Raw genomic sequence first — 24,205 nt, forward strand, 5'->3', positions numbered from 1 at the left:
TGCTAATATATGCCTGTGAAGAACTCATGTAATGAGTAGTTAGGGTTGGTTTTTTAATAAAATGGACATATGCAGGTAAGAGAGAAGGGAGAGGGGAGAATACAGAGTCAGGGAATGAAATTTGAATGAGATGTCTGGTTCTCAGTAACACAGCCCCTGAGCACTTCAGTAGGTCTAATATCTGTTGAATTGAATTGCCAGGTTTCTTTCTGTCCTTTTCTTATTAACAGATATTATGAATAGACCACTTCTATATTATAAAAGAAGTGTGACCAATTTCAGTGAGAATCAGAATAGATTCTGTTTCTTAGTGTGATGTGATTAGGAGAACCAAGCTTGACTATCTTTTCCTCAATCAAAGAAAGAAAGAAAGAAAAGGAGGAAAAAAAAAAGCAAATTAAGATTTTGCTTAAATTAAAATTATTTTCATACATGTATACTTTTCTACTGGAATTCTGGAATAAATTCCTGGGAAGCAGTTATCTTACTCCTTAAGCATTAAGATCATGGGATCTGATTACAGACAGCAGTGAACAGTACATGGGCATAAAGCCTTTTCTATATGTAGCCCTCTAATGCGGAAGTAGAGTTCTCTGCGTATTTGCATCAATACAAGTTCACAGAACCTGGTTTCTGAGCCATTTGGAGCATTTTGATGGCTCCTCCTTTATTATGCCTGCAGAAAATACCATGTAAGTATGTATTAGTTTTAACTGTATGACTGTTTCCAAAATACGGGCTATTTTGTCATTGTTTCACTTCTCTGCAGCAAGTCATTATTTCAGCAGTACAATCTTGATGAAGTCTAGCAAGCACTTAACTAAAATACTGTTCTTTATTAATGTTATAAGAACAGTAATTAATTTTTCAGTGTGCTTATTTTGAAGAGGTAGTAGTGTTAAAAACTTCTTCCCAGCGCATGGCACTGATGAGCAGTTTCTTGTATTGAAACGCTTACTCTGTATCTAGCACATTTTCACTCAGGTCTGTTGAAGTGCATGAAACATCTGTCATAACCTTTTAAGCACTCAGTAGCTTAATATTGGAAACACATGACTGCTTCCTTATTACTTCTACTTGACAATGACTTTAATGAATTATATTCAGGTAGTTGTTAAAATTCCCATCCAAGCACATTTCTTTTTGGATGACATGTCAAGAGGTTAACTTATGCTCCGTTACAGCTGATTTCTAGGCCTCAATCCATCAGACAAGTTACTTCAAAGGAGATATTACTCTGTTGAGTTGGGACAAGAAGATAAAATTGGCTTTCTGAGATGCAGCCCCCTTTGGGAAGTGTGCAAAGAATTCTTCAGCAGTTACTTGTCTAGGCAGTCTTGAAGCAACAAGACACAAGATGAAGACCAAGACATGGGATGAGAAAAAGCTATTAAATTAAAAAGGGAGCTATGATTAATGTAGCTTATATACTACTTTGGTATTTTCTCATTCATTTTATATTCCATGTGATTTTCCTTCAAGGAGTGAAGTGCATGTATGTAGAAGTAACATTTCACTAGTTAAAATTTCCTTTCTGTCTCTGCATGTTAAGTCTTTTCTTGCTATTAATAAAATCCGTCTGGAAAAGAAAGACCAAATAGGTAAGTGAACAATTCAATCTTTCACTCGCACACCAGGAACTGTTTACGTGTGACTTGTGGATATTGGATCAGAAATGAAGAATAACAAGCCTACATAGCATGCTCACTACCATCTAAGGAATTCTGGTTTTACCAAAATTTAAGCACTATAGTTTTTGAGGATGGGTGACAAGTACCTGTTGAATTTGTGTTGTGGTTACTGCTTGAAAGCAAGTGTGCTGTCTCCTAGGAGGGAACACTGTACATGAGGGGCTTTCAGGGAAAGAAGTATTCTTGCCTCTCCAGCTAATGTTTTTCAGGTGACAGAATGCACTTAGGAAGTCAGCTGACCAGCTAATCAGCTCTGAATGAGAGCACTAGCTAGAATAGACCACAGTGTGGATTCTTGATTTTCTAGAGTTGCATAAACCAAGATACAGAGAAAAGTACAAGTAGGAAACTCAAGAAGCTTAACTTGTTTTTTTTTCAGTAACAAAATTGTCGTTCACTGACGCTGAGTACAATCCTTAAGAAAACAAATGGCAACAGAGCATTTGAGGGGTTCTCTAATGTTGAAATCAATTCCATCTACTCCATTTTAAAAGTCATGCTGCTTTAGTTTTATACAGGTATGAAAGAAAGAGGCAACAGCCTGGAAATAACAAGATGGCAAAAGTATGTACAGATTGACTGTACATACTGTTACATGCAAATACTGGAGCAGCTGTAATTGCAAAATGAAATTCTCAAAGTTGCAAGGGAACAATGAAAATAAGACTAAATCTATTGCAGATTTCACAGTTAACTTCAGTTTTATGTAGCCACCATAAATGTATGTCTGGGAGAGGAATAGGCTTAGAAGCAGAAGAAATATAACATGAAAAGATTGATGCAGAACGCAGAAAAGAAGCGTTGTTGACAAGTAAGAAACACACATTGGTCTTTTGGGTAAGAAATAAAGAAGCCGGAAGAGTTGCTGAAAATTTACCTTTCATCAAATGCCATATTAAATTCATGCAAACTGTCACAAGCATAAGTGTATCTAAGAGAGCTGAGTACTTCTGTTCCCAACAAAATCTTTATTGGAGTAAGTATGTAGTAATTTTTAAAAGTTGTATTTGGGCTAATTTTGAAGGGAAATATTAATAGGTTCCCTGATAATTGTTATTCAGATTGGTTTTTTGCAGGAAAGCAGTATCAGACCTCACTCAAAAGTGAAAGAAGCATTTAAAGAGTATTTGCAATATTGTCTCTAATTTGGGTCTGAAAACATCAGGGTCTTTTTTTTTTGCTAATAAGAAAGATTCAAACAGCTGTTAATGTGTATTGTTTGCCCTTATTAAATAGTACTAGAGCGTTGAAATCTTCAGATATGTATTCACTGTATGATTCTGCTGCTGTTACTATGTAAAGTGCTCTGCCTTACAGCCCATGTCATTGAATGGGTGAGTCTTAAATTCTTTGTGAAACCTGGGGCAGCAGAGCAAGTGGCTTTTCAGAAGTTCAAAAGGTCTAAAAGTAATCATGAACTATTGCACTGTGGTGAGGAAACTTTACAAGGATAAACTTGGAATGACATGGCATAGCGATGGAGAAATACAGATCATAAGAAGTGTGGTTTTGCAAGTATTGTGTGAAATAATTTCGGAATGTACAAGAAAATAAGCATAGGCCTTATATGTCTATTGTGTAAATTGAAAGTCAGAGACCGATCTCACACCCACTCAAGTCAGCAGCTGCAGTTTATAGTCACTCTTTTATTCAGTTACAAACAGATTATTAGTTTCCTCTTTAAGTGCTCCTTGCTTGACTCCTGTCTACATAGAAGCATTCAAGAATAAGCAGTGTCCAGAAACCGTGCTCTTTGTTGTGTGATGAATATAACACTATTTTAAAACATTTAAATAATAACCAACAATCACAAACCTTTAAACATTATTTTCTTCACCCTTAACTAGGCAAAATGTCATAATTCAGTGTTGTTATAAAGAGAAAGGATATGAGTGAAATTGAGTTGTTACTATAACACGTGTACGTTAGGATGAAGACACCTGTAAATTAAGAGGAGCTTATTCTTAAAATAAAGTCACAGTCCAAATTCTTTTCCTTTCTATGTCAATTAGTTACCAGTCTGCTTATTCTTAAGCACAATCTGGAAGATGTAAGGGTCAAATGAGATATTTAAGTGTGTTTTTTCTGTTACGTTTATTTTTGCCTGAATGTAAAGGTACTGTTTCTTATAAAAAGGTGAATTATGGAGAAGCTTACTTACCTTGTATTTTAAAACGCACTTTGGCATTTTGACAGCCATGGTTTGATATAAATGGGCACAGTCAATATCAAAGGCAGAAACGTTAATGTGTGATCCAAGCTGTTTCTGCTTCTTTCCAGTTGTCAGTTGCAGTGTAACCAAAGTACAACAAATATTCCAATTCTCTCAGGAAAAAAAAAAAAAAAGATCAAGTGAGTACCAACTTTTTCTCCAAAAATCAGTGAGTGAGGCTACTTTTCCTTTACTGGTTTTAACTGGAACGAAAGGGGGCAAACATAGCAGTAAACAACAGTAGCACATGTTGTTCAGACTTGTAAAAGTGTGTGCACCACTGGGGTACACTTAGATGTATGCTATATCTGTTCCCTGTAGCAGCTGCATATCTGGGTCTTTTCTGTATTTATTAGCTGAAGGGTAGCAATTTACAGATCAGCAATTCAATTGCAGATTATCAAAGTTATTTAGATAGCCATCTCGTGGTGAAATCCTTCTTCCAAGTGAGAATTCCTCCAGGTCACTTTGGTCCAGAGGAGACAGCAAAGTTCCTATAGAAGCTGAAGAAAAGTATTTGGATAGTAACTTGTAGAGATGATGTTTAAGGATGCTGCCAAGTGTATCGCTCCATTTCTTTGAAAGGTTAGAGGAATAGTCTTGCTGTTCCTGGAAATCCAGAAGGAATGTATGTTTCTGCTTTTGTGGTTTATAAGGATTTTGGTTTGGGTAGTCCAGACAAGAAATAAATCTAAATTTTCTTGGGAAAGCAGAAAATGAACTCATCCCAGGATCATTTTTTTTCCCCTTAGTTTAAGCCTACATCTCACAAATCAGTGCTACTGACAGAACTCTGAATTCACACAGAATAAATATCAGAGCTTCTGGCTGCCATTGAAGTCATACCAGAACAATGAGATTTCCTTTTAAAAACTGAATTAGTGTATTGCTCAGAATTGAGGTTTCTTGTTAGTCTTGGTACTATTTTACACAGGTGTTGCCAAGTCAGTTCTTATGCTTTTTCAGTTGTATTCCCATTATAGAAGGAAAGAAAATGCAAACACTAAAGGCTGCAAATGAATTATCCGTTCTTTACTGGTTTTATGAAAGTTTTGTTAAATAGGAGTTAGAAGCATTTTTTCATTGAAATGAACTCTTGGTATCAGAAAGCTCTCTGTAATACAAACATATAAATGTATCCAGCTTAAAGATAATTGAATTTTTAATTCTAGCAGCCATGTCAAACTCGAGGAGATTGACTGAAGGTCACACAAGGGGTTCGTGGAATGAACCTGCTGAATCCCAATTCAAAGTCCTAGGATTTGGGTGCACTTTAAAGAACTTAGCATGATTCAAGGCAGGATATAACCTTACAATGTGTTTGCAATGCTGCCTGAGCTTTGCAAGTGCACTTTGGTTTTTTAACCTACAGTAAATGCAAAGTAAATAATCCTGCACTGAAGCTTGCTTTAAATTAACATGGAATTGCCATGTATTGAAAGTTCATGCTCACCTTACCTACAGCAAAGTCAGCTGTCAAGTTCAACAGACTTTCGGAAGCTTTGGCTGCAAATGTTCAGCTGTGAGCTGACAAAGCAACAACCATATGTTTCAAGCTCATTGACTTTGCTGCGCTTTAGTCCAGGGCCTTGGGCTAGATTCATAAAACCTTTAGTACTGTTAGAACATTTTCTGATAGTCGTGATCCTTAGAGAACAGTACAAAAGAGAAGCTGCACTCTTATTAAAAATACAGGGATCTAACTGGCTTCTGGTCTTAGCTTTTGAAAGATGCTTTTCTTTCATTATTTCCAAGAAGACGGAAAATTGCATGTCCTAAGGGCTGTTTGTTTCACTTGCTTAGATATATGACTTAGGAAAATGATTTAAAATGTAGCCAATTCCTAACAATAAATATTTTAAGTAATGTGTTAAGAAATGTCTCTGATCTGGGTAAGGCATTTCATAATGCAGCAGCAACATCCTGTCACGTATCTGTGAGTTTATGTACAGTTGTAATTATAATTTCAAAACCATTTTTCCAAGAAATATGGTTCAACTTAATATAGACCCAGTTATTAACCAGCAAAACACGCTTCCAGTTTTGTAAGTATGTGTATGTGTTGTACATATACTTTGGTGTGGCAGGGAAGTCCAGAGGATAAGATTTACAACTCAAAAGTTTACTACTTTCTGACAATTCTTTCTTTCTCCATCTTGGTGAAATTCAGTAGCGGTCCTCATCCTGTTTGTAGAGAATAGGCTTTCACAAGACAGGGGTTTCTCATGAGAGCCATTCTTGGCAGACACTAAGAATCCTTAGATTTCATTTAGTCCAGTAGATCTGTCTATGTTCTGTGCTCACACCTTGATCCCCTGGCTCAATTTAGATACTTAAGTGGCACCAACAGTTAATATCTCACAGCTTTAAAGAAATTAATAGATGAGTATGTGTGCTATCACACCCTAATGTAAGCAACTTGCTTAAGGCGAGGGGTAGGCAAAGTTGGGAGAGGGCAACTGAGCAGCTCAGACCATGGGCAGGGGATGCAAATTCACAGAAAAGAGAGAAAAGAAATGGGCAAATGACTGTAGAAAACTTTGTGTCCTCAGACCTGGGTATGGTGCTTGATCTGTGAATTGGCTGGGTTTTATATTCTTCTATGGATTTTTCTTCCCTGGTGCATTCCTGTGTATGCTGATTTTCCTTACTAGTGAGTTAGATCAATATTAAATGCAGTCTGTTTGTAGTTTGGTCATGTAGAGGAAGTCAGTAGAATTTTCAAGCATACCTTCTTTAGCTTTCCGCATTTCTATATGAGTATATATTTGTTCCTTAAACTAATATGAGCCAAGCCATTTTCCAGCTGAAATGAAGGCTGATGAACAGTATTGGCAACTCTGATCTTCTTTTTAATTTCTGAAATGGCAGGTTTTGTTTTAAAAAGTAATAAAAATGCCTTAAACAGCCAATACTTCACCCAGATTGCCAAAAGCAATTTTACTTATAACAAAGCTATTGTGGGCTGGAACATTTTAATCACGCAGTGCAGATTGATGTGTTTTGCTTGATACGATTCAGTGAATGTGCTGTTCTTGTAGAATTTTCTGTATGAGTCTGTTGTGAAGACAATACAGTTGACAAAATTTTTTTGACCTGCAATAAGGCTTTCTCAATTTATCAATTAGCTTTTAATGATAAACTGATACACATCATTGATCTTTAAAAGGTAACCAAGTTTTTCTGTTAGTAAGAAACACGCAGTCAGGGAATTTCAGGATGATGCAGATACAGCCATTTAAAATACAGTTGATTCACGATAATAATTGACTTTTTAAATTCAGGTTTGCTGATAAGTCATTTGGAAGACCAGAATTGTTTCTGCAGGCAACTGCCATAGAAAGGATAATGAAGATGCCTTCCCCTATTTACCCTAACAGAGACTGTCTTGTGTTTCTGCATCTAGCTCTGGAGGAATCTTATCTGAACATTTTGTGCTGCAGACTGGTGTGTAATAGAAATGCTGCCTCACAAGTGGCTGGAGCAGAAGCCTATATTACAGGCATGCTAGATTTACCTTGGAAAGCAGGCTAGATATAGAGATGGCACACAGTTCTCTGATTCTGCATCAGGTATTTATAATAATACTCTGATGTGTCTCTCAGAGTCACTTAGCTGTCTTTACTTTACAGTTCATCTTGCTGTGTATGGATTACTTTAGCTGAAAGACACCATCTAAAATCCTGGCATCCCAGACCTCAAAGCAATATTCTTTATTAACTCAAGTGATCTCAGCGTTTTGTTGTTTTGTTGTTTTGTCCACTTACTCTCAAATGTCAAATGGGAAATGCCACTTAATACTGATTGCTGCAGTCTGCATAGCTATCTGTTAGAAAACTAGCCTGAAACACTGGTATTTCTTATACTGAGCAAAAAATCGATAGTAGTTATTTGCCTATAACTAACTTGGGTTCTGTAGGTTAGTATAGCATTCACTGAACCATCCAGTCCCCCTTGATAGTCTTTATTCACTTTGCCTTTCTTTCGATACTTCATTTTTCATATTGACTTTTGATCACACAGTTGGCAGCTCCAAGTGAGTTTGTGTGGTATTTTAGTATATGCTTAGGTGGGTGGCATTGTAAGAGGCAGTAATAGTTTCTGTGCTGGGTTCAGACAACTAGTTTTGAATGTATTTTGGTACAATGCCAAAAGCTGGTGTTTTCTTTCAAAGTGATGAGCTTGGTTTTTATGAAGTTCTGTTTGAGTAGTTGGCTAAACTAACTGAAGTATCATAGGATGAATACCTGTAAGAGAGAAAGTACGTGTGTTACCATCTTTTAATAGGGCCATTTGAATTTTCAGTGCTTGTATTAGGCTGAGCAGGTTCATCACAAGATCGTAAAAAGAATGGGAATCCCCAGAGAACACTTGGAATATTCAGCACACTGAAAATGAGGGGTTGGTTTCTTTTAAGGTTCATACTTTTTTCCTTTTAACTTTAAAAAGGACCAAAGCCAGATAAGTTCTAGTTTATGTGCTGAAAACAAAGTAAGTTCAACTTTGGGTGCCTAAGTAAAGCTATAACGTAGGATATATGGGACTTTACGTTTGTATGTGCTAGCTCAAAATGAATTGCATCATCAAGATTTGTACCTCTATTTGGCTGTCTGTATTTTCCCATGTAAAAAGGTGGCTGCACGAGAAGCTACCTGCTTTTAAAGGAATTTGCAGAATTAACTGGCATGATAGACTATGAGCAAATTGTAGGAGCCATAGAAGTGCCTTTACTTTTTATTTGGTACTATCTATTTACTCCAGGGATGCATAAAATCTACTAGTTATTTAAGCCTTTAAAATAGGAAACGAGCTGAACATAGATGTTGATAATAAATTTCATACTTATTCAAGAGGAGATACTTCAGTGGTTTTTTTGCAGGTTAGAGCTTGTTTCTGGAAAGGAAAGTTTATGATTAAGGTATTAGTATTTGAGAGAATCAGTAGGTGAAAGTGAACAAGTGCTGGGTGCATGAAGCAAATTAACTGTGTCCTGTCTAGAAAGACACAGATGAGTTCCAGGGGAAGGATAGCATGGGAAATGTGAGTGAAGGGACATAAGGTTGGAAGAGTAGTATCAGTCCATGGAAAACAGAATTAAATCAGGGCTCTTTCTTTTTTTCTTATGGAAGATATGTAATGCTTTTAAGGAAGAAGGTAAAAAAAAAGCGCAGTCCCCCCAAAAAGTGTCAATGTGCCAATTCTGATTTAAATACAACAGCACTTTCTGCTGATGTGAGTTTTATGAAGTGGAATCAGATCTGTGTAAAGTCAGAAAAAGACTGGAGAACCACTGATTTAGTAGATTTCGAATTATAGTAGATTGACTATAAACCAGGATGGAAGAAGGGTCTGAACTGTTATTATTTCAAAATATGATGTTTAAATTCATTTCATGTCAATATATTTGAAAATCAGTGAGGAAAGTACTAATATAACCCATGTTGAAGGTTAGCCAGTGCCATTTAACTGTATATGTTAACACTTTTCTTCAGTCCCAGTACTCTTGTGTGATATTAAGGGATTCCTACGTAGTTTGTGTTAAAGCATTTAGAAAATGTTCTTCTAAATACACTGCTCACAAGCACATTTACTACTTTTGTAATGCAAAAACTTGTTCTTGGCCAAGAAGCAGCCTAAGCCCTACATTCTCTACAGGGATGGTGGACATCTGTCCTTCCTCCTCCACCTCTCCAGCTACCATGATACTTTGCAGAGAGGCAACAGGGTGTGACAGGCCCATACACAATATCTGGACACTGGATCCTGCTGTTCTGTAGTTCCTTGTATTCTCTATGACAACACAAAACCCCTCTTCCCTGTTAGAGATTGGTTTCAGGAAGGAAAAACCTCTTTTCCATGCAAGGTTGCTAGTTTCTACAAGGCTAAGACTGCTTTCAATGCATTGTCCCGTAGCGTGTTACACCCAGGTTCATCTTTTTCGTAGCCCTTTCACCACAGGTCCCCTTAATCCAGTTTTGGACTGTGTGCAATGTGAAAAAAGGCATATTACAGGTAGTTCTGACCTGATTTTTTTAGTCAGAGTAGTCTTGCGAAGGAAACAGACTGATGCATAGGAAAACATATGTTTAATTTTACAAGACGAGATTACAAGTCCCTAACTATTAAAAGATAATAGACATGTTTGCCTGTATAAATGTGAGCAGCCAAGTTGGATTTCATATTTACGTACACTGAGGTACCTTTACATGAATGGGACACTACAGAGGGCTATTAATGTGAGAGCAAATGAAAATTCCATATGATTTTAGGTTTCTTAGAGATCTGGTGTGGGATAAGGGAGCAGGACTAGCAAATTCTAACATTTAAAACAGTAATAAGTGATGTTTTTCTAGGCAGGTCTGTTGATACAAATCGCATTTAAAACAGTAATAAGTGATGTTTTTCTAGGCAGGTCTGTTGATACAAATCGCTAAGATTTGTACTCATACTACTTAAGCAGATTTTGTAAATCCTTCCCTTGTCTCCAAAATCTGGTTAGAAATTGCTTCCATTAAATCACCTAATGGAATATAGAATAATAGAAATTGCTTAAAGAGCATTATTCCCTGCATCTATGTCACCATATCCAAAGATAACAGAATCACAGAACGGTTTGGGCTGGAAGGACCTTAAAGCTCATCCAGTTCCAACCCCCTGCCATGGGCAGGGACACCTTCCACTAGACCAGGTTGCTCCAAGCCCCATCCAACCTGGACTTAAACGCTGCCAGGACTTCTCTGGGCAACCTGTTCCAGGGCCTCACCACCCTCACAGGGAAGAATTTCTCCCTTATATCTAATCTGAATCTACCCTGTGGAAGTTTGAACCTATTCCCCCTTGTCTTATCACTACAGTTCCTGATCAAGAGTCCCTTTCTGACATCCTTGTAGGCTCTCTTCACGTAAGCATTATGCAAACCTCATCTCTCTCTTGTCAAAGGAAGTAAACAGGTAAGGAACAGAACAGTTCAGGTAGTTGGCACCAGTGAGCACATGCACGTCTCCTTCTGCTGAGTTAGCACACCTTTCCTAAGCTAGCGTCAATACTGAGGCATAGAGAAAGCAACATGATGTCATTGGGATCTCACTGCCTTTGCTGTAGCTAGTGTTTTTATTCCTGGATCTCCCCTGACATGCTCAAAATAGCAAAGACTGCATATAAAAGCAGGGCAATAAACCAGTAGCAATTAAGAAAAATGCTGATAAGAAAATGGGAAAAGTCTGAGAGGAAAATTGTCCAATATGCTGAACAGCTACAGCAAGCTATTAGTGTCTTTTTCTCTCTGTGCAGTCCTGAAGCCAGAGAGGTTTTGATTTTAGGAAATGCTATATAGTACCCATTTATTAACAGACCTCATCCATCACAGTCAGCTTGTACTGGGTGGAAAAGAATCCAAAAAAGAAATGTGGCAGAGTTTCAGACCCGGTGGCATATCCCTTTGAAAAGAAGGCTGACACATGGGGTGCAGTCATGTGGGCGGATGTGGTGGAAGGATTGGTCTGTCTCATTGTAACCCTAATGTTTTTATGTCAAATGCTACTTAATTATGTGTTTCAGCAGCCTTTATTCTGCCTAAAAAACAGTCCAGGGAAGTCTCTATTTTGCAAGAGGGTATTTTGTAATTGTAGGTTAGCTTTACCTTTTGGTAATAGGTTTGAGCACGTAAGTTTTGACTGATTGGTTCAACGTTTGGTCAGTCACCTGCTCCTATCGATGATAGTTCATAGCCAGGATTTTTCTTGCTTTCGTAATCTTCTTGTTCAACAGTGTAAGGGACTATTTCCATAATAATTTTTTTCTGAGATTTTTTCCTAGATATTAAAGATATCTTGTTTCTTGGATTTGTGAATACTGCAGTTATTGCAAGTACTTTCTGCTATATGGAGAATTATATTTGCTTCAAAAGTGTTTGTTGTACTGCTAACAAAAATAGCAGATTACAGTAAAAGGTATCCATTAAATGAAAAAGGAGAACATGGTTTGAAGATCTGCTGACATCAGACAGCACTGCGTCTGAATGTTAACGGGTCACCTGTATGATAAATTAATAGTTGATCGGAGAAGCCCTAATAAGCAAAGGCTGAGAAGCTGACGCAGATGAAGAAAAATCTAACACACACGCACACACACACATTTACCACTTGCACCTTTCCCCCAACCTATTTTTAATAGAGGAACAAAAATCCAACCTTGTAAGCACATGCCGAAGTTCTTCTGGTTGACGTAATCCCATTTTTTAAATGGGATTTATATATGACTGGGAAGTGCCTAACTAAATCTATGTTGACTGTGCCTATTTATGACAACCCGGTTCCTTAAACGTGCATATACAATATATTTCTATAGTTAAATATGCAATAGGAGATAGTTTTAAGATAGTAGCTGTGTATTTTGAGGCTTGCTTATACTTCATAATTTTCTTGCTTGATGTCACTTTTGGTGAGTTTTAACTTTTGCCCAGCCAGTTTCTCTGTATTTCTCTTTCTCTTTGTGAGGTTCACATGTAAACTGATGTAAAGATTGCATAATGACTGTTTGGCATATCCTACAGGCAAAGGTCCAGAAACCCTTTTTGCTGGCTATAACCTCAATGATAATGAGTGGCACACAGTGCGGGTGGTTCGGCGAGGAAAGAGTTTAAAGTTAATGGTGGATGACCAGCAGGCCGTGACAGGTAGCGTGGCGTTGGGACTCTGTGTTACTGGGGGGAAGCACAAACCAAAACATGACAGAAGTAAAATGCCTTTGTCTGAAAGCAGCAGATACTCATTTTTTTCTTTACTTGGGTAAGATACAAAATCTGTTTTCTGTATCTTGAAATCCTGGTACTACAAATGCATTATTGCACTTGATATTCATGTTACTCTAACATTGCCATTGGAATTAATGAAAACCTTCATGCTGACTTTAAATGAATGTTTTTATACAGTAATTGGAGAGAAGTGATTTGATACATCACTAATGAGAAGGCAAGTAAAATGCTTTTGGCAACACACTAAATTTATTCTAAGCTTCAACTCTAAGACATTGCTGTGAGAAAGAATTTAATAAATGTTTGAGGGATATTCTATTGTGTTTTAAATCTTGCATCAGCTGCCCTCCATAATGAAATACTAGGCAACAGGTTTTTTTCAAATAGCAGTTGAAATGGGAGAATAAACATGACACGAATGCTAGCAGGTGTTAGAAATCTATTCCTATGTATATATTATCAGAAATTATAATAGAGAAGACTTTAATTTTGTTCTGTTAAAGACAAGGTCTATATATATGTTAATGGCGAGAGGCCTGGCTTCTGGCCTCGATTCTTTGCACAATACAATGTGCCTGATTCTGTGTTAGCTATTTAGTATTTCCATTTGTTTTCATGTGGTATTAAATAGCTTTTATCATTAGTTCTAAGCTGTGTTAAAATGATAACAATTTTAATGGGGTCTTAAAAGGAAAGCCCCTTCGTTAGTAGTCCCTTTTCACCTCAGCACAACCCTTAAGACCATGTCACTGGTAGAAAAATAATTTCTGTGTATTCATATAGTTGCAAAGACACATTTTCTACCATCAGAAGTGATCAATAGCTCTTCCAGAGGTGAAGCAAAAATTTAGTCTGTATATTTGATGATGCCTTGGATCATGACCTAAACCAGTTAGGTTTTTTGTGGAAGTATATGGTATTGGAGGAACTATACTGAAAAATATTAGCCTGCTGCTTCAACTGCAGCTCAAATAATAAGGCTCCTTTGAGATGTTTTCTAGTTAGGGGGAGCTGCTTGGTTCTGAATCAAATAAAGCATCTCTAACCAAATGCACTTTTCTTGGGCTTGCCGTGGCAGATTTCTTATTTACAAATACTGCAAGTTACAGAAAGTACTGCTACCACCTTTGGGTTCAGTCCCAGCTGCTCAGCTCAAAATATGTGTGAAGGGTTAGAATACAAACAGGAGGTTTCTATCATACATAGTCTAGTCAGGTGAAGTAATAAGTAAAGAATACAGGACTGTAAATTGTTATCACTCTGCATTGCAGATAACTGTAGTTGTTGTCAAATACGGGCTCAGTAAATAGCTGAGACTCTGAAACCGGCTTCCTGGAAAGGTTGTTGATGCCCCAAGCTTGTCAGCATTCAAGGCATTTGGATAATGCTCTTAAAACATGCTTTACCTGCAAAGTGGTCAGGCAGTTGCACTAGGTGATTGTTGTAGGTCCCTTCCAACTGAGTTATTCTATTCTAGCTGTTAAAGCCAGTGAGTGTCTTCAGTTGCTTCCTGACCAAGCAAAAGTGTTGCCTGTGGGTCCAACTTTCTGGTCCAAACCTTGTATTCTTCCCCATGCCAGTATCTATATAAAAAGCTGACCAGTTGACTCAAAATCCCTCTCAGTTCTTTCAGCTGGAAGTTACCTACATTTGCATACCCCACAGATGTTTAATGTGCTTCATGCAAGGGGAGAAAGTTATCCCAGTATTTTGGAGGATAAAAAACTCCCTGCAGGAATCTGTGTAGCCAGTCTGTGGCCTCCTCCATCAGTGAGGAGGGAATTGGCATGAGAGAAGGAGCTAGAGGGAACTTGAAAGCCTGATAATGTGGGAAATCAGTTGTTAGTCCCAGGAATATTACATTTTCTACATGGAAAATCTTTATTGCCGTGTAGCACTAAGACTTTTTTCTTTAATTGCAACACAGTATGTTGCCAAAGCCTTCACGAGCTTGTTTCAAATGTACACAATACGATTTAATCTGCAGTAGCTTTGAATTTCCTGGAGGGGTAGTAGAAGAGCTGCAGTAACAAATTGGAGTGCTCTTGTTCTAAACTGCTTAGAGCTTTTCTACAGATGTCCCACCAATAAGAAATGTGATTAAAATATAGCCTGTTTGTTATTCATGTGAAAGGTTTTTAGAAACTTATAGGGAGCATGAGGAAAAAATGGACTTCCAGAAATTTCAGGTTCTCTCACCACGCACTGTGTTTTCCTTTTTTGATTCCGTTTCCAGTATGGAAAAAAAAACAAGGTCCAGAAAGCTTAAGCTGGAGGGGAAGCCATTAAAAATTTGAGCCTGACTTGACATTTTTTGCAGGTTATGAAATATGACCTGCAATCACCATCGATTGAGCTTAGGTATCTTTGAATGCCTAATTTCTACACAGATAAATAATATCTTTCAGAATCATAACTAGCCTTCATTGGAAGGCATATGGTTGGTTTTGGAAAATTTATTCAGCATAGAGGAATTTAAATACTTACAGCCCTGATGGATCTTGTTTTCTGGATATGTATAGAAAATAAAAGTGGACTAAAGGAGGTCACTACAGCTGGGTAGCGGAAAGGATCCCTGGCTTACAGATACGAGTCATAGAATGGTTTGGGTTGGAAGGAACCATAAAGCTCAAACAGTTCCAACCCCCTGTCACAGGCAGGGACACCTTCCACCAGACCAGGTTGCTCCAAGCCCCATCCAACCTGGCCTTGAACACTGCCAGGGGTGGAGCATTCACAGCTTCTCTGGGCACCCTGTGCCAGGGCCTCAGCACCCTCACAGGGAAGAATTTCTTCCTAGTATCTCATCTAAAATATCCCTGACCCTTGAAATTCTGGCAAGTGAGGTTGAACAGAAAATCTTTTGATTATGATGTCCCATAGCGCCAGATAATGCATTCTATGCACCAACCTGACAAGTGTTACAAAAAACCCCAAACCAAACAAATGAAAACCAAACCAAACCCCAGCCTCTTAGGCTCAGGCTGCATTCTCTCTCTCTTTTGTTTTTCGTTGCTGTAGTTGCAGATAACCAGAACATTGTGTGAAGTCTCAAGTCCTGTTAGCATGTTTGTACCACTGAACTGTTAGAGATTTGGGATGTGAGCCCAGAGTCTGGAACTTTCTTATTACTATGCTCAAGAAAGAAGTACATTTAATTTAGTGAGGATACTGTGCTACAGGCCAAAGCTTTGTGGATTTTTGCCATGACATTTATGCAATGCCATCTTTAGTGATACAAGGCTAGAATACATAATGTTCCTCTCTAAAGCAGGATCTTCAGTTCTCTGTATGTGATCCAATACATAGCTCTTGGCCTTGCAGAAAGTTACAGATTTGGCATTTTTCAGAACAGCTCCCTGACACAGTACCACATGAAAGAACCCACATTTGCTTGTACATCAGGGGAATTGGTGTCTTCACAACTGGTGTTCAGAAACAAGAATATCAAGGTAGCTCTCCTTGGGTTTTAAGGAGTCTCTTGCAGTGTTTGGTCATATGACTGCAGATTGCAAATGCTGAGGTTGTTCAATGATATCAGTGTCACAGAATCCCAGACTGGTTTGATTTGGAAGGGACCTTAAAGCTCATTCGGTTCCAATGCCCTGCCACAGGCAGGGACACCTTCCACTAGAGCAGGTTGCTCCAAGCCCCATCCAACCTGGACTTGAGCACAGCCAGGGATGGGGCAGCCACAGCTTCTCTGGGCACCCTGTGCCAGGGCCTCACCACCCTCACAACGAAGAATTTCTTCTTTATGTCTAACCTGAATCTCCCCTCTGTCAGTTTAAAGCCATTCCCCCTTGTCCTGCCCCTACAGGCCCCTGTCAGAAGTCCGTCTCCAGTAGAATTAATTCTTACATAGACACATCCTGAAGCTAAGTAAACTGCTTATAAATACTTAGCATAAAGTATTAGAGCAATTTGTGTGCGTGGTCTGAATGGCGTTACAGCTTGCAGACCTATTTTTGCTCTAGCCTCACTGCTATACGTGTATTTGTATCTCAGTGCTGTGACTTAACCTGTTACTGAATCCGTCTCCCAGGGGAAAGCCCTAATGTCTACGTTTATCTTGCCCTTATCTTTCTCCTGTTCTCGCACACATACACAGACAGTTGTTTATAAAAGTGATGAAGGTACAGCTGTTTAAACCTGCCTTAGGGGTTTTTGCACCACTGCTTAAGATGTCCAGCTCACACTGATGTCTTGGAATAATGCATTCAGGGAAGGACCAACAGAACTATGGTGAGCTTTGCACTGCAACTGTGGGAACTTGTATTATTGGTGTATTTTATAATAAATACTGGCAGTTTTATGCCAGTATTTATTCCAGCTTGGCTAGGTCTGCTGTTCACCTTCTTTGTATTCCCTGAGAGGCAAAACAGTTAAGGAATTGGGAAATCTACACCATGATTTGCAAAAGGCAGATTAAGTGGTAAAACTGATTAATAATAAGCTGTTTTGTCATCATACCCACACAATGTGACCATGACTCAGCCTTGTGATAGTACTGCCCTACTTGCTTAAAATAAGCATGGGAAAAAAAATGAAGCTCTGTTAGAAAAGGGAACTCTTCAGTGGACACAGTTTTGATGTGCTGGGTCAGGTATTATAAGTAGCTTAAAAACTTAGCTGCATTGTATGCAGTGTACCCTGGCACTGCTGATTCTTTCCTTCAGATTAGTTGTATAGTCAGCAAATTTTAGGCTTTCTGCTGTGCAGGAGTCTTTGTATGACAAAGAAAGATTCAAAGTTAGCTGTGGGGCTTGGGTTTGGCTACCTTTCTGATGCAGGCAAGTCCCTTGCTGTTTTCAGGATTACAAGACCGACATACACCATCACTGCAGGCTTTTTGCTTCATCCATCTCTTAGGCTCTTCCCCCGTTTCACATGGTTTATGCCCACAGTTTGTCCCCGTGGTACAAAGTTAGGTGATTTCAAGCAACTGTTCACCCTTGCAGCACAGGGCCAGCATTAAGGTATATGAAACAGCTTAAACAGGAATCCTTCCTTCCTCTTGCTGAATGATGCACTTCTAAGCAAAACACATGGAAAAATACCCCCCAAAAGGTGATGAGGTAGTTTTAACTCTGAAATTTGCCTCTGTGATCTTCATGTGGTGTTAATTAATTGCAGTTGCTTATAGTACAACCATGTGTCTGGTTAATTGTAACCGAAGGGAGGGATTTGGTGGTTTGATATTGTGAGCTGGTATGTTTTAATTTAGAAATCTTGCTGTTGGCCTTACCCAAACATACTGAACTCAGTGGAAAGGCTCCTGGGTGTTTGAATGCATTAGAAGAATCCTCTTTGGAGCCAAGAATTGATCTTGTACATTCTGAAAAGTGTGAAATTGATGCAGATACGTAATCACATGCTATGCCTTTTGACCTCCCTTTTCAGATGCTAACATGTGTTTTCTTGTTACTGTTTAAAGGTCAAATGGCTGGTGATCACACACGACTGGAATTCCACAACATAGAAACAGGAATAATAACAGAACGGCGCTACCTGTCTTCCGTGCCTTCTAATTTCATTGGGCATCTCCAGAGCCTTACATTTAATGGCATGGCGTACATTGACTTGTGTAAAAATGGAGACATCGATTATTGTGAGCTAAATGCAAGATTTGGGTTCAGGAACATCATAGCAGACCCTGTAACCTTTAAAACAAAAGCAAGTTATGTTGCTTTGGCAACACTACAAGCATATACATCTATGCACCTTTTTTTCCAGTTCAAAACAACCTCTCTGGATGGATTGATACTTTATAACAGTGGCGATGGAAATGATTTCATTGTGGTTGAATTAGTAAAAGGGTATGTATGGATTAACATCATGACAAACCCAGTCTATTAAAAATACATAAACAGGAGAAATACAAGGGCGAGTTTAGGATGTGCATCTCTATCTGACTGGGCATATATGGTTGATAAGTGTTTCTTGATGTTAAACTTTATGCTTTATTGTGACTTTTTCTTCCAGATGAAGCTAGATGCCTGAACAATATGAAAGTAAATAATAGGTATCACTTCTATAGTGTTTGCCACAAAGAAGTATTATTCATAGCCTCCTTCTTGTTCTCTCTCTACGTATGTATGCATGCGTTGGTACATGGAGTGCTTGTTACTTTACAAAAGCTTGGGACTGCAGCTCAGCTCATCTAAACAAATGGTGATTTCTCTGAATTAAGGTTGTTTCCACATCTGGTATTGGTTGTTGTCTTCTGGTTTTACTACTGAGGTGTACAAGGAAATAGGAAATATTAGACCTATTAGTTAGTGCCCCCTTGCTATGTAAAGAAAAAGGAAACTTTTCCAATTTTTTCTCTTTGCCCAGGTATTTACACTATGTGTTTGACTTGGGAAATGGTGCAAACCTCATCAAAGGAAGTTCCAATAAACCTCTGAATGACAACCAGTGGCATAATGTGATGATATCAAGGGATACCAACAATCTCCATACTGTAAAGATTGACACTAAAATCACAACACAGAGCACAGCCGGAGCCAGAAATTTAGATCTCAAAAGTAAGTACAGTAATTCCTGTATGACCTACAGTGAGGGTTGTTACAGAATGATAACATGAATAAATCATGTAAGTAAAGTACAATATAATTTTTAATACCATATGAAATGGTATTTGGTAACAGTTTACATGATCACAAGAGGTGACATCTTTATGTTAGCCTGACAGTGCCAGTGTATTGGTAGTTCTGCACAATTAGGTACAACTTTAAATGTGTGAAAATGCCACAGGAGAAAGTAGGAACTGGTAAGAACACAGAGTGGCCAATATACACCAAAAGGTAATTGGGGGAATAAAGGAGCTCTAAAATGTCTATGACAAAAGCTTGATTTTTACATGAACATAGGCTATATAAGTAGCATGCAGAAACCACAGCCCAAGATTTACAGTATGACTACAAAGGGTTTGCAGAACTGATGATCTCTGTTAGAGAATTGGGGAACATTTTTACCTGTCCCCTGCACAGCATTCAACATATAATGTACCTTATGTTGGGAAAATAAAGACTCTGCAGTATTTTGTTATCGTAAAATACCTTGTAAGTAAAGTGATCTTACATGGCAGCCCTCCGAGGAATCAGTCACCAAATGTATTGACTTAAATAGGTAATAGGTTGTAATTTCAAATGCAGGCTGGGATAAACTTCTTTTTATAGGTCTAAACCTACATTTTATAGATCCAGCTAGATTTTTAAGATCCATTTTTTATAAACCAAACTGATACGTATGTATAAAGTAGGTAATAGTAATTTAGTAATAGTTTGAAGAGTGGGCTACTGAAAAGCTACTGAAAAGCTAAGTTGCATCAGAGGAAGATACCTTTTTGAAAGGATCTGTAAATATACTTTTGTAATACTTCTTACTTAATCAGACATGAGAAAAATATGTTGTAGTCATGTGAAAACCTCCTATATTTAAACATTCTTTATAGAATTTCTTGTTAGGAAAATCAAAATTTCATAACAGTCAAAGAAAATTCAGTATCTCAAAAGTCTCCGAGTGTTCAAAGTAGATATTAATATTCCATCAAGAGCTTATTCCTTGTTGGATTTTCTTTTAACTGCCTCTGAGTCAGAGATAATGAGCTGACCTTGGTAATTATTTTGGATTTTGTGATATTTAACATTTGCTTCACTTGAAAGTGCTATTAGCTTTGTAAGAAAGACATATCTTGATATTTCATAATCTTCAATAAGAGATTCTTTAGCAGTAATGCTTGGTTTAGAAATTAAAGCTTTTTGGATGGCTCACGTGCCAGTCTTAAAATTGTGTTTGAAACTTGTGCCATGCTGTTTCTCATTTTTGAATCCTTGGAAATGTGGTCAATGCTCATTGATACAGTGTAATATTTAATCGTTATTTCTGAAGCTGTAGAGAAATCATCCAACTATTCATTGACATTTTTAGCAATGATAAGTACTACTTACACATATGCGTATGTAGGTACATGTATTTAATCTGTGGGTTTTATTCTCAGTATCTTAATTAGACACAGGCAGGAAAAATCAGCCTGTTATGAGCTGATAAGTAAGTTAACACAGTCCTTTTATTCTACATCTTTTTCAAAATGAATGTGGTGATTTGGTATGTCTCTTTATTTAAGAAAAGGGAAAAGGTTGAACAGTATGCTTAACTGAAGGCACTAGAGGGCAGTGTTATTTCACTAAATGCACTTACTGCAGCCACAGAGGCAGCTCATCAGGGAGGATAACCTATAAAATCCAACATTCCTTTGTTTTCCTCACTTTGAAAATTCTGCTTTTGGTTTTACCCTTTTGAAGTGAAACTGTTTCCATAGCTGGTGCATTTTCTAACCTTGAATTCCATCGGAAAAAAACCCTGAAGAGCATGAAAAATCATACTGGGGTTTGAAGTGAGGAAGGTGAATGGTGTTAAATGGTGATGTTCTGTAATTCACAACCAGGAAACGTGGCTAGTAAAAGAATAACAAGCCTGACATATTCAGTACAGTAATATGTAGAAAGCATCTTGCTCAAACTAGTCTAATATACGCAGGTCCTCAATCTCTGGTTTGGATTGGAAGGAACCTTAAATATTATCTAGTTCCAAACCCCCTGTTTTTAATGTGTTCTACTTTATTTTGCTCAGTCAGCTTCCCTTAAACATGGCACAGCGTCTATCATGATAATTCTTGTTGGATTTGGGGGGAGTTCAAGCTGATACATTTTAGCCATTCCTTTGTATTCAGTTGCAATGCTTTCCTGTAGCTTATCCCTTTCTATTTTATGTCAGTGTTTCATATGAAGACACATGTCTGTTATACTAGAAACACTCCATTCACTATACTGGTGTAAACAGCTATGGTTAATTCATTCCTGTGTTATTTTAGCCCTAGCAACAAAGCAAATTCAAACTTACACTTCGTGGTAATTATATCAATGATTCTGTTTAATCAGGGTTCACATTAGGTGAAATACAAATGCATAACAGTAATACAGAATTTGCAGCCTGCTTGAGTAATTGTAGAGTTACCAGATTTCAGATGCTGAAATCCAAGCTAATCCTGGAAAGATAAATCACATACATGCAATTTTTTGCAAATACACAGGGAATTTGGTATGAAGATAATGACACAGATTGTGTTGTAGAGCCTGCACAGCATGCCAGTTGCCCGGCACGGTTGCCATTAAAGTATGGGAGAGGTTCTACACCATATATTTCCTTTTGGGTGTAGAATTTGGCTGGATAACATAGAAAGGGCATTATTATAGACCTGTGTTCCATGCATAACCTCTGGTACCCTTTCAGTGGATTGGAGTGTGTACCTGTGGAAACACTTAAATTCCCCAGCTTAATTATTGCTGTAATTAGATGGGTAAAGTACAAATTGGAGACAAATAAATGAATGAAAATCACAGTGTGTTTGGATTCCAAGAACTGCGTTATTTTTCCTAGCAGAGAAAATTACCACAGCGTACGCCGGGTGCAGTTCTAGCAGATAACCCGTGAAGATAAACGAGTCTTAACAGCAGAGGCAGTGCAGCTCAAGCCTGCCAACATACTCAGTTGCACAGCCAATTTCCTTTCATGTATTTCATGAGCAGATTCTCTGTCCTGCTTTCAGCATAACTCAGATAGTTAGCATGGCTACAACTCAAGACATTCACTGACCAAGGTAGTTCGGTAAAGGGGAAATCCTGCTGCTGTGCTTGATGCTTTTATAGTCTGAGTAGCCTCAAAAGGGCATGAAAAAGCAGGTGAAAGTGAAATTTGACTTACGCTCGTGTTCCTTGCGCTTGCTGAAGAGAAGACGTCTCCTTTGTTGAACCCTGTAGGTATTACAAAATCTGTGCTGTCTCTTCCCTTTCCACATTTTCTTCCTGTGGTGTGGGAAATGGAAGTACAGCCAGAATTATTATTTTTTAATAAATATTTGAAGACACATGAGCTGGTTTTGAGGAGGAGCATCATCAAGCATGTTTTTGTATACAGTTACCTACTAGGGTTTCATCCTCCTTTCACTTCTTTCCTGTAGATAGAAGCACTCTTTCAATGCCCAAATTTTTCACCCACTTTCTTTAAACAGCAGAAGTACAAAACCTTACAAATCCACTCAGAATTCTTTTGGCATATCTGTTAAAAAATGAAACTATTTTTAGTATGTTAGTTGTTTATAAATTGAAATCAAAAGTTGAAATATTGCAATCTCACAAAAGGACAAGCTGAGGAATGCTGCTGGTGGTTTAGATTTAACAAGAAGTAGTCACAAACTTTTCTAACAGTTGGTAGCTTCACTACTTCAGTATCCCATCCTATTCCAGGCTTTCTAGCTATGCTGTATGCTCTGGGCTGAACTGCAGCCATCCTAATTTTGATACTGGGCTAACTGTGCTTTCTTTTTAAAAGGAAATTGCCATCACACACTGTAGTGGTTTAAACCCAACCACAAACCTCGTCCACTCACTCCCCCCCTTCTTGCCCTCCCCCTGCTCCTGGAGGGACGGAGAGGAGAATCAAAAAGAATGCAACTCCCACGGGTTGAGATAAGAACAGCCCAGTAACTAAGGTATAACACAAATCACTGCTGCTACCACCAATAATAATAATGCTAAAGGAAATAACAAGAGGAAAGAATACAACACCTCAGACTGATAACTCGCCCCACTCCCCCCAGCCGAGCACTGACCAATACCTCATCCAACCCTGCAGTCCCAGCCCTTCCGGGGTAACTCTCGGTTACATCCTGGGCATGACGTGCTGTGGTATGGAATACCTCTTTGGTCAGTTTGGGTCAGGTGTCCTGTCTCTGCTTCCTCCCGGCCTCCCCTCCTCCCTGGCAGAGCATGAGGCTCAGAAAGTCCTTGGCCAGACCAAACATTCGAGCAGCAACTGAAAACATCGGCGTTATCACCACTGTTCCCAGGCCAAAAGATCAAAACACAGCACTGTACTAGCTGCTAAGAAGGAGAAAACTGACTGCTGCTGCTCAAACCAGGACACACACACACACAAAATAATCCTACCCAGCTCAGCGTTTGTGGACAAATTTTTGCTGCATGTGCATCATTTCACACATCTTTAGAATCCTAAAACCCCAGGTTGGAAGAGACCTCAAGGATCATCTGGTCCAACCTTTCTTGGCAAAAGCTCAGATGTCCCAACACCCTGTCCCAGCACCCTGTCCACATGAGCCTTAAAAGTGTCCATCACTTCCCTGGGCAGATTATTTCAGTGGCTGATTATTCTCATTGGGAAGAATTTTCCTCTTGTTTCCAATTGGAATCTTCCCGGGAGTAGCTTGTACCCATCACCCTTGCTCTTTTCCGTGTGATCCCTTGTAAAAATGGGAGTCTTCATCTTAGAATAGAATCATAGAATAGTTAGGTTTGGAAAGGACCTCAAAATCATCAAGTTCCAACCCCCCTGCCATGGGCAGGGACACCTCACACTAAACCATCCCACACAAGGCTTCATCCAACCTGGGCTTGAACACTGCCAGGGATGGAGCACTTAAAGCCTCCCTGGGCAACCCATTCCAGTGCCTCACCACCCTAACAGGAA

The 24,205-nt window shown here is 38.5% G+C and overlaps 1 protein-coding gene and 1 long non-coding RNA gene across 10 annotated transcripts in view; one reads left to right on the forward strand and one right to left on the reverse strand.

The window, feature by feature from the left end:
• NRXN1 (neurexin 1) overlaps positions 1-24,205 on the forward strand; it is a 541,621-nt gene that overhangs the window by 147,335 nt on the left and 370,081 nt on the right. For all 8 annotated transcript variants that reach the window (XM_065679616.1, XM_065679620.1, XM_065679618.1 and 5 more), the window contains 3 exons: positions 12,455-12,577; positions 18,093-18,474; positions 18,995-19,185. In XM_065679616.1, coding sequence (XP_065535688.1) covers positions 12,455-12,577; positions 18,093-18,474; positions 18,995-19,185 — 696 coding nt within the window. The remainder of the gene's footprint in view (positions 1-12,454; positions 12,578-18,092; positions 18,475-18,994; positions 19,186-24,205) is intronic.
• On the reverse strand, positions 7,277-23,368 carry LOC136014697 (uncharacterized). Of its 2 annotated transcripts, none has more exons than XR_010612832.1 (4): positions 23,337-23,368; positions 22,641-22,777; positions 22,424-22,524; positions 7,277-8,150 (listed from the first exon to the last, which is right to left on the reverse strand). It is a non-coding gene; the product is annotated as an uncharacterized LOC136014697 (long non-coding RNA). The 2 variants fall into 2 exon arrangements; XR_010612833.1 differs by lacking the exon at positions 7,277-8,150 and adding an exon at positions 21,651-21,707.

This window comes from Lathamus discolor, chromosome 5, assembly GCF_037157495.1.
Source record: "Lathamus discolor isolate bLatDis1 chromosome 5, bLatDis1.hap1, whole genome shotgun sequence".
NCBI lineage: Eukaryota > Metazoa > Chordata > Aves > Psittaciformes > Psittacidae > Lathamus > Lathamus discolor.